At 37.9% G+C, this 14,292-nt stretch overlaps 1 protein-coding gene across 1 annotated transcript; it reads right to left on the reverse strand.

Annotated features, from left to right (window-relative positions):
• Positions 1–295: 295 nt before the first annotated feature.
• On the reverse strand, positions 296–10,769 carry LOC115923871. Its single transcript, XM_030985265.1, has 5 exons — positions 10,133–10,769; positions 4,333–4,462; positions 2,394–2,515; positions 1,093–1,120; positions 296–548 (listed from the first exon to the last, which is right to left on the reverse strand). Exons 1-5 carry the CDS (start codon positions 10,479–10,481, stop codon positions 296–298), a joined length of 882 nt encoding a protein of 293 aa, XP_030841125.1. The 5' UTR covers positions 10,482–10,769.
• Positions 10,770–14,292: the final 3,523 nt, after the last annotated feature.

Consider the following 14,292-nt stretch of genomic DNA (forward strand, 5'->3'; position numbering starts at 1 on the left):
CATATGTTTTTTTTGAAAATATGAATTTTTGTTTCAAATATGATGTATAGGAACTAACTATGTAAGTTTCTTTTGAAGCCGTTTGTAAGAGAAAAATTTATACTGATTTATAATGTCATCACATTTGCAGTGAGAGTTACATATGATGATTGTAATTTGTACTATGATTATAATTTGTTTCAAGAGAGAAAAGAATAAAAACTGACCATATAAAAAAAAAAAATGTATGTGCCCCCAAAACATCAAACTCTGGCTACGTGCCTGAGGGGTAGTACCTGCAAAGGTCACCTAGATATCACAGGATAGTGCAACCCTGGTTGCTCTCCTTGTACTTCATAACCTTGTCGCCAACGATGGCGCATTGATAGAGGGCTTCGAGCAGGACGAGATGCTTCTCGGCATCGTACCCGTGATCGTCCGTGGTGTAGTTCTCGAGCTCGTACACGTAGTCGATGCGCTGCTGCTGCAGACCGGTTCGGAAAGCAATGATCACCTCCTCCCGTACCTCATGGTGTCTCCGATGAGTGATGATAACGATCGGTGATGGCCTGCCAAGCATATGAGATGGATTCATTGAGTAATATCACAAAACCAAAAGAACTGAAGTTCGGTCACGGAATGTCTACTTTAGAAGGATGTTTATTTCGCAAACGCCAAATTATTGCGCAAAATACCAAAGTATGGTAGGAAAGTTAATTTTCGTAATCATACACACATATTCAGGTATTAGAAAATTACTACTGTGTGCTCTACCTGCGGGCGCTGCAATTATCATTACCCTACCAGATACCCATTAATGTCTAGACAAAAGACGAGAATCGAACCCTCAACTCTTGGTCAAGTGAATGGACCACTATACCACGACATCTATAGGGAGGTTTTTTGTAGTTTGGTCGTCCTTTTTTCTTTCTTTTTTATCTAATTTTGAATTTCCGATAGGGGCTTGAGCACAGTTCGCCAAATATGTGGAAGACCAATGGAAATGAATGTACAAATCGCTATCATGACGGCCTATGTTTTTAAATATTTTAAATTATATTCCACATAGGCCTACTAAGAATCTTGCTCTACAATTGGTCAAAAGTAAATCACGTGATGAAAGATAGTTTGCCCATCATTGCTGGGAGAAGCAAAAAGTTCGTTACACTATGTAGATAGGCTACTATTTACACAGTGCAACGCACTTTCACTGAAGATAGAAGTCCTATCTACGCAGTGCAATGCACTTTATACGCTGCGTATTGCTCTCCTCTTTAAGCGTTTTTAGTGTTAGTACGGTGTTAGGTCACACCACCATACTGCATGCACTGTGTACGTATCGTACCCGCCCCCTCCCCCCCCCCCCAACTCAGAGTTATTTAGGGTACGCATATTCGTGTTCCCAGCGACCCCCCCCCCCTTTTTTTTCAGCAAAAGTCCGGTGTGTAAAGTGAATACGGGTCGACCTTTTCTTTCGTTATACGAGCCTTTTTCAGCACCCCCTTTTCAGCATAAGTCCAGTGTGTAAAGTCTGGGAACATGCATGGCATCCCTCCGTTCACGGAGTGGGGGGGGGGGGGGGGGAATGGCCGCGGTATCGTACACCGTCTGCTAGCTGGTAATTGATGACTTGTTGCTCTAAAATGACTAGAGAAGTGAAATGTCTCCGATGTGGAATATAAAGCAAATAATCACCTTTTGGTTTCAGGCGATGGCAAACTATCACTTCCTCGCTTCGGAAATATAACTACATCCAGATCGCCTCGGAAGTGATAGTTTGTCCCATCACCTTCACCAACGGTGATTATTAAATGTTTGCTTAATATCAGTGGGAGATTCGGAAGTGGTTCTATACCATTCTTTCTTTCTTTTTTTCTCGCCGTTTCTTCACCCCACCCCTTCTCTCTCTCTCTCTCTCTCACACACACACACACACTCTATCAGGCGCGTACGCAGGATTTTGTTCAGGGGGGGGGGGGGGGGGGGGGGGGGGGGGGGGGGGGGGGGGGGGGGGGGGGGGGGGGTTTAACATTTTCAAATCAGGCCGATAATTTCGCACTCGACTCTGCCAGCCGCTGAATAAGCGGGGCCGGGGGGGGGGGGGGGGGGGGGGGGGGGGGGGGGGGGGGTAAGAGGACACTTTTTTTTTTTTTTTTGGTCTTGAAATTTTAAAAAATTGACATTTTGCTCCGTTGGGGGGGGGGGGGGGAGTTAGGTCACTTTTGGGGGGGGGGTTTATACACATAAAAATACCAAAGGGGGTTTAACCCCCTAAACGCCCCCCCCCCCCCCGCGTACGCGCCTGCACTCTATCTCTCTCTGTCCCTTGAAGTTCTGTCTCTGTGTGTGTTTGTGTGCGTGTGTGTGTGTGTGTGTCTCTCTCTCTCTCTCTCTCTCTCTCTGTCCCTCCCTACCGCTATCCCTTCTTCCCCTTGTTACGCCACTGTTCAGTAGTGATGTAATCATACCTGTCATAGACTTGATCTGCTCAATGAGTTCCTTCAGGTCTGTGGCTCGAAGACTCAGGTTCAAAGCACTTTTTATTCAAAACAAAATAGGAAGAAGGAAGCAATAAAGATGCAAAGCATTCCTAAATTTCCTGTTGTATTGCACAGTGTCAATGATCTGGTACTACTGCACAAAGCCCGGTTCGATATTGTGAATTTAGCTTTGTTGGGCAAGTACAAAACAAGAATATTCGCCATGTTATAACCGACTGAAACTATGTTGGCATGGTAACAAAATCTTATTAATATGAATTATTTATATTAACATATTTAAGGTACCTCACCTTCTTATTAATTTTTTTTTTCGTCCCTCATTTTGACAATGATTTATTCCTAATAGATCTAGATAATAGTATACGTTCTCAGGTTTTATTGAAAAATAGTTTGCTAGGGTTTGTTTTGGGTGACTGCTAAAGCATGTGTGTCAACTATGTTAATCAACTGGGAGACCTACGTCCTTAAGTCATAACTGACAGTAAAGAGGTTTAATGCCTCACAAAAGGGCACTTATAGGCATATTGACACGGTTTTGATCCTGGGGCCTCACAGTTACGAGGCCATTGCTTAGCCACTAAATCATGACTGTAGTGTACGCAGCGGGGGCTACGGTACGGGGCCGCTCCCACAAAATACAAAAAATACAAAGAAAATGCAATAAATTATCAATAATTCAAGGCATTTTCCTACGGTCCCAAACAGGAACTTTTGTAGGGCCATGCATTATAGTTCAAGGAATGGCCACACAGAGGAATAAGTTATGGTCAGAAAACTCAAAATCATTAGGGTAAAAATAATTATTCCACCATAATGACCAACAGTGTAGATTTTTTTTTTAAAGTGTTTACCAACTAATAAGTAACGATGTAATACATCTTGTTAATAATAATAATTATAATTATTATTATTATTATTAAATGTAGATTTGTATTAATATTTTTTCATTTGTTTATTCTATTAAGCCTTTATTTGCCCACACGAGGCCAGAAGGTGTTCCAATAAAGCTCAACTTCAACTTCAAGTAGTCAGCAACAGCGTCAGCTATGACATAGATATGAACAAGCTTGCAGCGGAGCAAGCAAAGTTTTTTTATTACAGGTAATTCTGATTGTGAAGAAAGAACTTATTTTCTACAACCACCATAATAAAACAAGGGATGCATGATCCACACATTCATGCTCAAGCGCCGCCCCCCCCCCCCCCCCCCCCCCCCGCGTCATACGCACCCAGTAACATATTCGAATAAAAAGTTTTGGGTATGGGGTAATGAATTCGTTTCAAATGAACATATTTGAAGCATATGCGATCCTACAATATTCAGTGATCGTTGTCGCGGGTGAAATCGAGTCTAAAGTTAAGAAATTGTAAATAATAAACTATTTATGTTGTATAGCTCCCTCTCAAGTTCAAGTTTTAATCAAGGTATAAAACAATGTTTCTTGATCAAAATCGACCGATTAGCTATTCCCGTTTGGAAATTATAAAAACTACATATTCTGAGATGTTCATGGTCGCAGCTACCATTGTACGGCCGTATAGGCGCTATTGGAAATTTATCAAAATTTATCGGGAGCACCGGTAAATTTTATATTCAATTTTTCTCAAAAGCAGAAGTGTTTTAGAGGCTAAATTTTCTAGTGCTTATAATGCATCCACAGGGGGCATCGAAATATATCAAAATTGTAAAGAATCTCTATCCACCCAATTTTCAAAATTTCCCAAAACTTTGTATTACCTTTAATTTCGGAGTTCTTCTAGAGCTATAGATTCTTTCAAAATATCACGTTAAATTATGCTAACGCAAGGAGCATCAAACGACCAAACACCATGATAATAGAATTAAATATACCTGATAACAAGGACAGCGCAGTGGATCTCACAGTCTACCTTTGCTCTGAAAGTCCTCTCGAGCCCGGCCACCACACGCCGCAGAAAACCGTGGTCCCATTCAACACTCTGCTCGTCGTTGTACACACCAGCTATTACATTACAAAGGTAACAATAAATAAATAAATGAATGAATGAAAGAATGAAAAAAGTGGATAAATACATTTAAAGATAAACTTGAGTTCTGGTAAAAAAAAGAAAATGAATTCTCACAGAATCTAACGAAACTTACACTGAATGTTCAAGATTACAAATAAATGTCATGTGCCAAACAATTTTGGAAGAAAATGTATACTGGCTGAGTAATGCGCATAGAAAGATAAGGAAATCAGGGTAGTACTAGCCCCGACACCATGTGTGTTGTCCCATATACATCTATCTGTGTAAGTGATTGTTACTTTACCAAGACTCTACCAAATTTATGATTATTTTGATGACTCTAGAACCTTGCATTACACACCATTACTTACATGCTATAATTTTTTTTTTATGATCAACTTTTCTGATCCATTCCACACCTTTTCTTTCACACTGCAATCGCATTACCAGTACTCAAGTTTATCTTTAAACAAATGAAAGAATGAATGAATATATACAAAAAATGAATAAATGAATAATAATGAATAAATATTATATAAACAAAAAGATTAATAGATACACAAATACAAAAATAAATAAATGAACAATCGTAAAATAAATATATAAATATACAAGCTAATAAATAGACATAATTATGAAAATATATATATTTACAGAGTCAGTTTTAATGCTCACGTAAAATACCAGTTATGTACATTCAGTATCAAGAGGCAGTGTTACGGCGGGGTGGGGCAAAACCCCTGTAGTCACTGCACCCCCCCCCCCCCTCCCCCCCCCCCCCCCCCCCCCCCTCCACCCGACTTCGATAACCTCTTAGTCAGAAGAAAAAAAGTCAACACTTTGAACAGGCTGGTCATGTAGGTCTGTACTTTCATGATGACCATGCACAGATAATGTTACTTTTTTTCGAGAGAGGGAGGGGGGCAACAGAGAGCATGACAATTATACGGTGACTGTCACCACTTAGAACTATGAACTTTGATATATTATGTCAATCTGAGACCTGGTTAAATAATTTTATGCTAGTGAAATTGGAAAAATAAATGGGTACTCCCTCTATCGGCGAGATAGAAATGATGGTCGCCAAGGTGGTGGCGTATGTAAAAAGCACCTTATCATTCATTGAGAGAAGTGATCTTTATGACAATTCCCTTGAATTAATCTGGCTGGAAATTCAAGGGCTGAAACTAACAAAGTTACTTGTTTGTTGTATTTATAGACCTCCTGATACAAATATTTTGAGAAGATCACAGACAATTTTGAGAAGGCAAATGACAGGATGAAATTACTTATACTCTGGGATTTCAATGTCGATTACAAACTTAATGAAACTCTTCATGATAATCCTGTGCATTGCTTGGAGAATTTATTTCTATTAACCCAATTGGTCACCAAACCCACGACAGTTACTACAAAAATCAGCAACTTGTATTGATCACATTTTGAGCACAATACCTGTAAAACATATTTTAATTGACGTATATCATTGAGTGATCACTATCTCGTACATACTGTCATTGATTTAAAGAATACAAAAGAAATTCATAAAGTGAGACGGTCTCCGGATTTCAAGCAATTCGATGAAGCCCGATTCCTTGAAGCTATTAAAACCAATAATATTTTTGAATTGTCAAATGAAAATTCTCAGCCTCTGACTTTGGCATGGAAATCCTGGAAAGGAACTTTCTTGAAAATAAGTGATGATTATTCACCTTTTAAAGAAGTACGGGTAAAAGATCGACATTGCCCTTGGATTACTAATGACATTATTCAGCTCATGTATAAACGAGATCAACTGAAGAGTAAAGCTGACTCAACGAAACATCATGATGATCATTGTGAATATGTGAAGTGTAAGAATTATGTAAACAGATTAAGAGATGAAAGAAAAAAGGCTTATTTCAATGATGTGTCTGAGAAATATAGTAATAACGGTAAGAAATTATGGAAAGAAATACAACAGGTTACAGGCATGACTAAAAATGATAGTTCATCATCTTGTTGTATAGACAGTGATAAAATGAATGATTTCTGTGTTAATGTTGGTAATAATATTTCACAACCATTTCCTCAAAGTAAGTCTATTAAATGGAAAAACCCAGCATACATGTATGAATTCAAAATAGAGTCTCTGAAAAAGGAGAAAATACTTAAATATTTGCTTCTTTTAGATAAAAAATAGTAATACTGATGTACTAGGATTTGATACAAGGTTACTTCAAATAGCAGCACCATATTATATATGAATCATTAACAGTATTAAATTGAAGCATACAATGTGGAGATGTACCAGAAGACTGGAAATTGGCTAGGACAACTCCAATATATAAGGGAAAAGGTGCAATGAATGAAAACACACTACCGTCCCATCTCTGCTGTATTAAGCCATATCCCTAAAATAATATTAAAACTAGATGGAATTCGACTGCGCGCAGTCGAAAATGATGCCTCCGTCATAGAGCAATTTTACAAACCAAAACAGAAGAAATTTTTCGAATTCAAGTTCAATTGTAATCCATTGACAGGTTCTCAGAAAATCGTGATTACAAGCAATTTCTCATATACATATATGACCCTTTGATCTTTGACCTCATGACCCTAAAATCTACTCAGTTCATTGGCTCTGCAAGATGTCCTGAGTTAAATAGTAATCCATCTGTCAGTTCTAATGAGAATGCGTTCACAAGCTATTTTTGCATACATAATGAGCCCATGACCTTTGACCTTTGACCTTATGAACCAAGAATCTACTCAGTTCATTGGCTCTGCAAGTAACATACATGACCTAATTTTGGCAGGAATCCATCAATCGCTTCTTGAGATAACGCGGTCACGAGCTGTTTTTGCATACATAATGTGCGCTTTGGCCTTTGACCTTTGACCTCATGACCCCTAAATCTAATCAGTTCATCGGCTCTGCAAGTAACATACATGACCTAAGTTTGGCAGCAATCCATCAATCGATTCTTGAGATAACGCGATCACGAGCTGTTTTCGCATACATAATGAGCCCTGTGACCTTTGACCTTTAACCTCGTGACCCCAAAATCTAATCAGTTCATTGGCTTTGCAAGAGACATACATGACCAAAGTTTGGCAGGAATCCATCAATCGGTTCTTCAGATAACGCGGTCACGAGCTGTTTTTGCATACCTAATGAGCCCTGTGACCTTTGACCTTTGACCTCGTGACCCCAAAATCTAATCAGTTCATCGGCTCTGCAAGATACATACATTACCAAAGTTTGGCAGGAATCCATCAATCGGTTCTTTAGATAACGCGATCACAAGAACGGGACGTACGTACAGACGTACGTACAGACGTACGGACGGACGGACGGACGGACGGACGGACGGACAACCCGAAAACATAATGCCTCCGGCTACTTCGTAACGGAGGCATAAAAAGAAATCCAGAAACAACTGTTACGTTATCTCTTAAACACAATCTTATCCATACTGAACAACATGCTTTCCTACCGAAACATTCAACGACAACTTTTTCGCATAGAGTTGTCGATGAATTTCATGATGCATTTAATGAAAAAGAAAAGTTGGGGCATGTTTCTTAGATATATTGAAATGTTTCGATAGTGTAGACCATGATATTCTACTTTTCAAAATGCAGCAATAAGGTATTGCTGAAAACATGCTAAGATGGTTTCAAGTTATCTGAAGGAAATAAAACAAGTTGTATTCTCACAAGGTAAACTTTCTGCACAAAAGGAACTGTCAGTAGGGGTACCACAAGGAGAAGTACTTGCCCCGATCATATTTTTTACTTTTTACCAATGATATATCACAATCAATGAAATCTGGTGTCAGGCGCGTACGCAGGGGGGTGTTTGGGGGGTTAACCCCCCCCCCCCCCTTTTGTATTATTATGTGTGTAAACCCCCCTAAAAATCCCTAACCCCCCCCCCTTTGTTTTTTTTAAAATTATTTTTTTTTTTAAAATTAAAAAAAAAAAATCACCCCCATGGCTGACCTAAGAAAGGTGACCTTACCCCCCCCCCCCCCCCAACGGAGCAAAATGTCAATTTTTCAAATTTTGAGACCAAAAAAAAAGTGTCCTCTTCCCCCCCCCCCCCCCCCCCCCCCCCCCCGCTTATTCAGCGGTCGGTTGATTGGTTGCGATTTTTTTGAGACCAAAAAAAAAAAAAAAAGTGTTCGCTTACCCCCCCCCCCCCCCCCCCCCCCCACTGAGCGACTTTTTGGCCGGCGCGATTTTCAAATTTTCCTGAGTCGTTGCGAAATTTTGGACCCCCCCCCCCCCCCCCCCCTTGAAAAAATCCTGCGTACGCCACTGTCTGGTGTTATAACAATGCTGATGATGTTATTTTATTCGAAATAGGGAAAGATGTGCAGACAATAACCTCTAGACTTCAATCAAATATTGATTCTATTAATGATTGGTACAAACAAAACCAAGTAAGGATTAATGTTGACAAAACAAAGAGTATATTACTGCACACGCGTTCTCATGACATTCTGAAAATATATATTGATGGAAATGAAAATGAGCACGTCAAGTCCATACGATACTAAGGCGTTGAAATTCATGAAAATTTAAAATGGAATATTCATGTAAATAACCTATGTAAAGCTATTGGATACAAGATTTGTTCTCTTGGAAAACTGAGGAAATATCTTAATTCTTCTTCACTGAACACTCTTTATAAATTTACAAGACAACCCTGCATCGATTATGGTATTTCTGTCTGGGCCAACAGTGCAGATAAACATAAAACTAAACTACAAAGAGCCGCACGTTATATGACTGGCAACTTTGACCTAAATGTTTCTTTCAACACTTTCAAAAAGTATTAACTTGGCAAGACATTAATGAAAGGAAAGACTATTTTCTTGCCACACAAATGTTTAAATGTATACATGGTCTAGCCTCTCCACAGCTTTGTAATGATATCGGTATGTTTTGTGAACGACATAATCACCATACTAGGAACAATGATAGTCTTAATCTATAGTATTTAAGGATAAGTAATGTTATAATTTTTCTTTTTGTAAGCACTTCATTGTTTTCTATATATGTTTTTGTTTTATCTTCCTTTTATGATCGTGTTATACTTTACATAATTATGTATGTTGTAAAATTGTAAAGCGCAATGTCAACAGACATGAAATGCGCTATAAAAGAACAAATAATAATAATTATTATTATTATTAATGTAGCCCCATCTGAAGTCCACCTCTTAATTTTTAAACAAGCCTTTAAATTTTCCGGTGCTAAGCGATGGAATGGCATTCCCCACTTTATATAAAATGCCCAAACAATTGAAACTTTTAAATTGATTTATAAGAAGTTTTATTTTTAATTTAATTTTTGTAAATATTTATATCGTTTGTACTTTTTCGTATTTTTGAATATTTTATAAATATGTATAATACAGTAGTATGTTATATATAATGATACTTACATTTCTGAGTTTTTACTATTTTGTTTCAATTTTAGGTCAACATTATTATGCAGTTTAATAAATTATTTTATTTGAAACGTTGTTATACATTTCACATGTGATTTGCTTTTTCAATGTTAACACGAGTTTTTTACAGGACTATGTTGAAAAACAGTATACCTGAACATATTATCATGTATAAACGTTTTTAAATAAATAAATAAAATAGAAATCATGATTAACTCGCCTATTTGATGGCCGAGTTCGACCATGAACGGCCCTCCAAGGCTCCTCATTCCACGATTATCAACCATGGTAATCTTCTCCGTCATCGGGAAAGCGTTACGGGTTAGAGTCTTGGAAGCTTCGATCGCGAAACCCTCGGGGGCTCTATTCTCCCACATCGGTCCCGTGGCGTAGTTCATGGAGTTGATCAAAGCTGACTTGCCCACGCCCGTCGGACCGAACAGCCCGATTCGGAGAGCAATTGGAGGTTCGGTTGGCCGATCTCGTGGAAGACGAAATGTTGAACCTGGGCTGTATGTGGATATGGCATCCTTCAGCTCATTAATTCGCTTTTCCACACGATGAGACATGTCAAACTTTACTGTCGAAGTATTCGCCTTCAGCTCCTACTCAGAATATTTCCATCCAGCACTACCTTATTGATTGATGATATTCCTCAGGGTGACTTGTTATAAATCCAGAATGTTATATTATTTGTTTTTGTAAACACTTGAAATAGCGGTAAGTATTGGTTTTGTCGCTACCTCTTTGTTTCTCTATTAAAGTCTAACGTATTCCGCGATGTAAAATTCCGTTATGTATTTGGTAATGGGTTTTCCCCGCGCAAATTAACCTCTAACCCATGCGGGGAATTGAGCAGAAGGGCATTGCGTTCATGTGCGAGAGCGCGAATGTGAATCATTAATGTGTTGTGCGACATGAAACATTTATTAGGGACTTTTAGATTTGCACGTCGACATAGTGGACTGCTACGTGTGACGTCCCGTTAAGGCACTTCACACGTAGCAGTCCCTATGTCGACATGCAAATCTAAAAGTCCCTACTATCATTGTGAGCAATATTAAGCACCAAATAAACGCACACAGCGGCGCAGCGAGGGTCCCATGCACCTCCCTTTTCTTTCTTTCTTTCTCAATTGTTCTTCAAAAATTTAAAGAGCAGATAAAAAGAGAAGAATAAAGACATTTCCATGAGGAAGAACAGATAAAGAAGGTGAAAGGAGAAAATCAATGAAATACTTCAGAGATGTAGAAATCTTAGAGGGTAAAAAGAGGAGAGAGGTCATAAGCTCACGAGACCGACCACGTGAGAGATCTCGTATCCCGGCTGTCGGTCTTGTGGGATGTTGTTCAATCGCCAGGATGATACTAATTACCGTTGTAAGCGCTTATAAACGTAGTATTAAGCGCTTTTAATGTGACTATTATTACAAATCAATGAAATCATTATTATTATTTGTCTCCTTTTTAATCATTATTATTATTATTATTATTATGATGATGATGATGATGATGATGATGATCTCATTCGTTTCGTCTTACTTGCCCTTGTATAGTCTTATATGCGACTGATTCAACAAAAACGAGGAAAGGGGAATTTCCAATAGGCAGGGGAAAACCAATGTTTTCGGTTACTGTACAACATGATTACATTCTAATTGCAATACAGCCAGCTCCCAGCCCAGCTATATAAACTCACAGAGAATAAAGGTTGGAGTTGGGTAAAACCCAGATCAAAGTCCATGTACATTTGGTATTCACAATAACCATTGTGCGAAATTAACATTAATGCGTGGGAGGAGGCTTCCATTTTTTTAATTAGCTTTGGCGTATTGGACATTTCACCATGGGGGGGGGGGGGGGAGCAGGAGCTGTGTTAATTTTGCAGAACAGGTCGATCATAAAGCCGTCTAGGTTAATATAAAGTTATAGACGTGACAGGCTTGCCACAACTTACAAACACATATCCCCACTTTTCACTTTTCTTTTTACTGCCCCTCTTTCTTTGCCATAACATAGATCCATCTCTTAATTAAACAAAGTACCAGTCTATACACATTTTGTAAAATGCTGAAAATTAGATTTATAAACTCATAATGCATGAATGTATGTGCCGTCGCCGGTCAGCTGCATTGTTGTCATTGAATCTAGGTTTGCTTGACTTTGGCTCGACTCAATCCTTTTCTCCCTCATTCCGCTGATCTAAACTCCCTTTTTAGAGCTATCATTCATTTTCCTTTTCTTCTTTCTTTCTTTTTTGCCAATTTTTTTCCTCTTTTCTTTTTTTTAATTTTTTTAATTTTTTTATGTTTATTCCCCCCCCCGTCAAAAAATAAATAAATAAATAAATCTTAATTTCTTTGCTACACATTTGGTAATCTATTGATTTTATAAATATACTTTGTTTTCAGGATTATTTTAAAACAGCCTCTGAGGAACTAATACATGTACTTCAAAAAGCTCTATTTCTAGTTAGTTCCTCTTCTCTCATGCTATTGCTGTTATGTTTGTCGTTTTATTGTATTTTTTGTTGTAATATACTTATTCATCGTATTATGTTTTGCATGAGAAATAAAATCATTTGAGCATCATTTGAACATAAATAAACCTAGCTGCTAATAACTGATGCTTTTCGTAATTCCCCTGTAGAGTGTGGAAAACAAACAAAAAATACTATAATCGAACAAAAATTCAACCTGTATAACCTTTTCAATAGGTGCTGACATCCTGCAATGTGTTGTATCCTTAAAGATAAAGGTGAGTTTTGGTAATGCGATTGCGTGGTGAAAGAAAAGGTCAGGAAAGGATCGGAAAAGTTGATCATGTAAGTATTGGTGTGTACTGCAAGGTTCTTGAGTCTTCAAAATCCAAATAAATTTGGCCCAGTCTTGGTAAAGTAACAAGCACCGTACACAGAGAGATATGGGACTACACAAATGGTGTCGGGGCTACTATACCTTGATTTCTTTGTCTTTCTTTGCTCATTACTCAGCCAGTATACATTTTCTTCCAAAATCGTTTGGCACATAACATTTATTTGTAATCTTAAATATTCAGTGTAAATTTTGTTTGGTTCTGTGAGAATTCATTTTCTTTTTTCACCAGAACTCAAGTTTATATTTAAGTCACGTATAGAGATGTGAGAAGTTCGAATAGGATTGTGTATATATGTTAAGCAGGAGCGGCTCAGCGACTTCCAAGGTGGCGGGGGGGGGGCACTTTCTGGAGAAAAGAAGGGCACCTACAAAGGGAAATCTCAAAGCGAGAATATACAATTTTTTAGACGTTGGTATATACCCTTATATTGTGATTATATTTTTAGGGATGATACATCAAACAAAAAATTGCTTAAAGGTAAAGACCAGTTATGGTCATGCGATTGCATTGAAAGAAACGTTGTGAAATCGATCAGAAAAGGTTGATCATCTAGCATCTAGCATCTGCAAGGTTCTGGAATCCTCAAAATGATAAGAAATTTGGCCCATAAGTTCTTCGTAAAGTTACAAGCACTATACACAGAAAGATGTATATGGGACTACCCTGTATCTCTCACAGACCATGAGAGAAACAAATTTACCAAATATATGAATTAGTATAAGCGGTTTCCAGGCAAATTTTTTTATCATCATGTATTAGTCAAAACATATTCTTTCACATGATTGGTAATGAGAGCTTCCATTTCATTTTTTGAAATTGGGGCGTTTCCAAAACTGGTCTTTACCTTTAAGTATCATAATTTGCCATTGGGTGTGATGGTCTGAATATTCAATTGCGAGCGAAGTGAGCGAGAAACAATTTTTAAATGTATGAGGTCGCAGAGCGAAAAATTATATATCTTATAACGAGTAAAAAAAAAATTAAAAAAATCCTGATGGGGGTATAAGCACATTCTCATATTAAGGAAAGACTGAAAAGACCTTTGATATATAAGTAACATAATTATATAATCTATAAATGCGAGCGAGTGTAGCGAGTAACCTGTTGGGGAAAATGCTCCGAGACGTTTTATAATCGGGGCACGTTTAATGATAAGAGGAAGGGACACTTTTCGGAAGGGATAAGACACCTGTTAGAAACGAAAAAGAGCACATGTCAAAATACAAAGTAATCATCGGAGGTGAAAATGGGGCACTTCTTACACCTGAATACGTGTTTGTGTGAGGAAGGAGAACATGTAGGAGCAGGAATTTCTTCCTTGTACCAGTAAGATAACCTCCAGATTTGTCAAAGTCTTTTTTTTATAGAATGAATTACGTTTACAATTGATTTGTAAATTATATTTATGTACTTTAAGCTCACTTTGTTTATTACTATTTACTGCAAATTATTATTATTTTTTATTATGTTCATGTTTAAGCAATTAATATTGAAAAGGTTTATT

Source organism: Strongylocentrotus purpuratus, unplaced genomic scaffold (genome assembly GCF_000002235.5).
Source record: "Strongylocentrotus purpuratus isolate Spur 01 unplaced genomic scaffold, Spur_5.0 spur5_scaffold_14, whole genome shotgun sequence".
NCBI lineage: Eukaryota > Metazoa > Echinodermata > Echinoidea > Camarodonta > Strongylocentrotidae > Strongylocentrotus > Strongylocentrotus purpuratus.

Excerpts from the sequence above, each read along its gene's own strand:
- LOC115923871 (XM_030985265.1), bottom strand. The coding sequence starts at position 10,481 with ATGTCTCATCGTGTGGAAAAGCGAATTAATGAGCTGAAGGATGCCATA. Across the intron at positions 4,463-10,132 it reads CGAACTCGGCCATCAAATAG|CTGGTGTGTACAACGACGAG; the intron begins GCGAGTTAATCA and ends GTAATGTAATAG. Across the intron at positions 1,121-2,393 it reads AAGGGGAAGAAGGGATAGCG|CAATGATGGGCAAACTATCT; the intron begins GTAGGGAGGGAC and ends TGCTTCTCCCAG.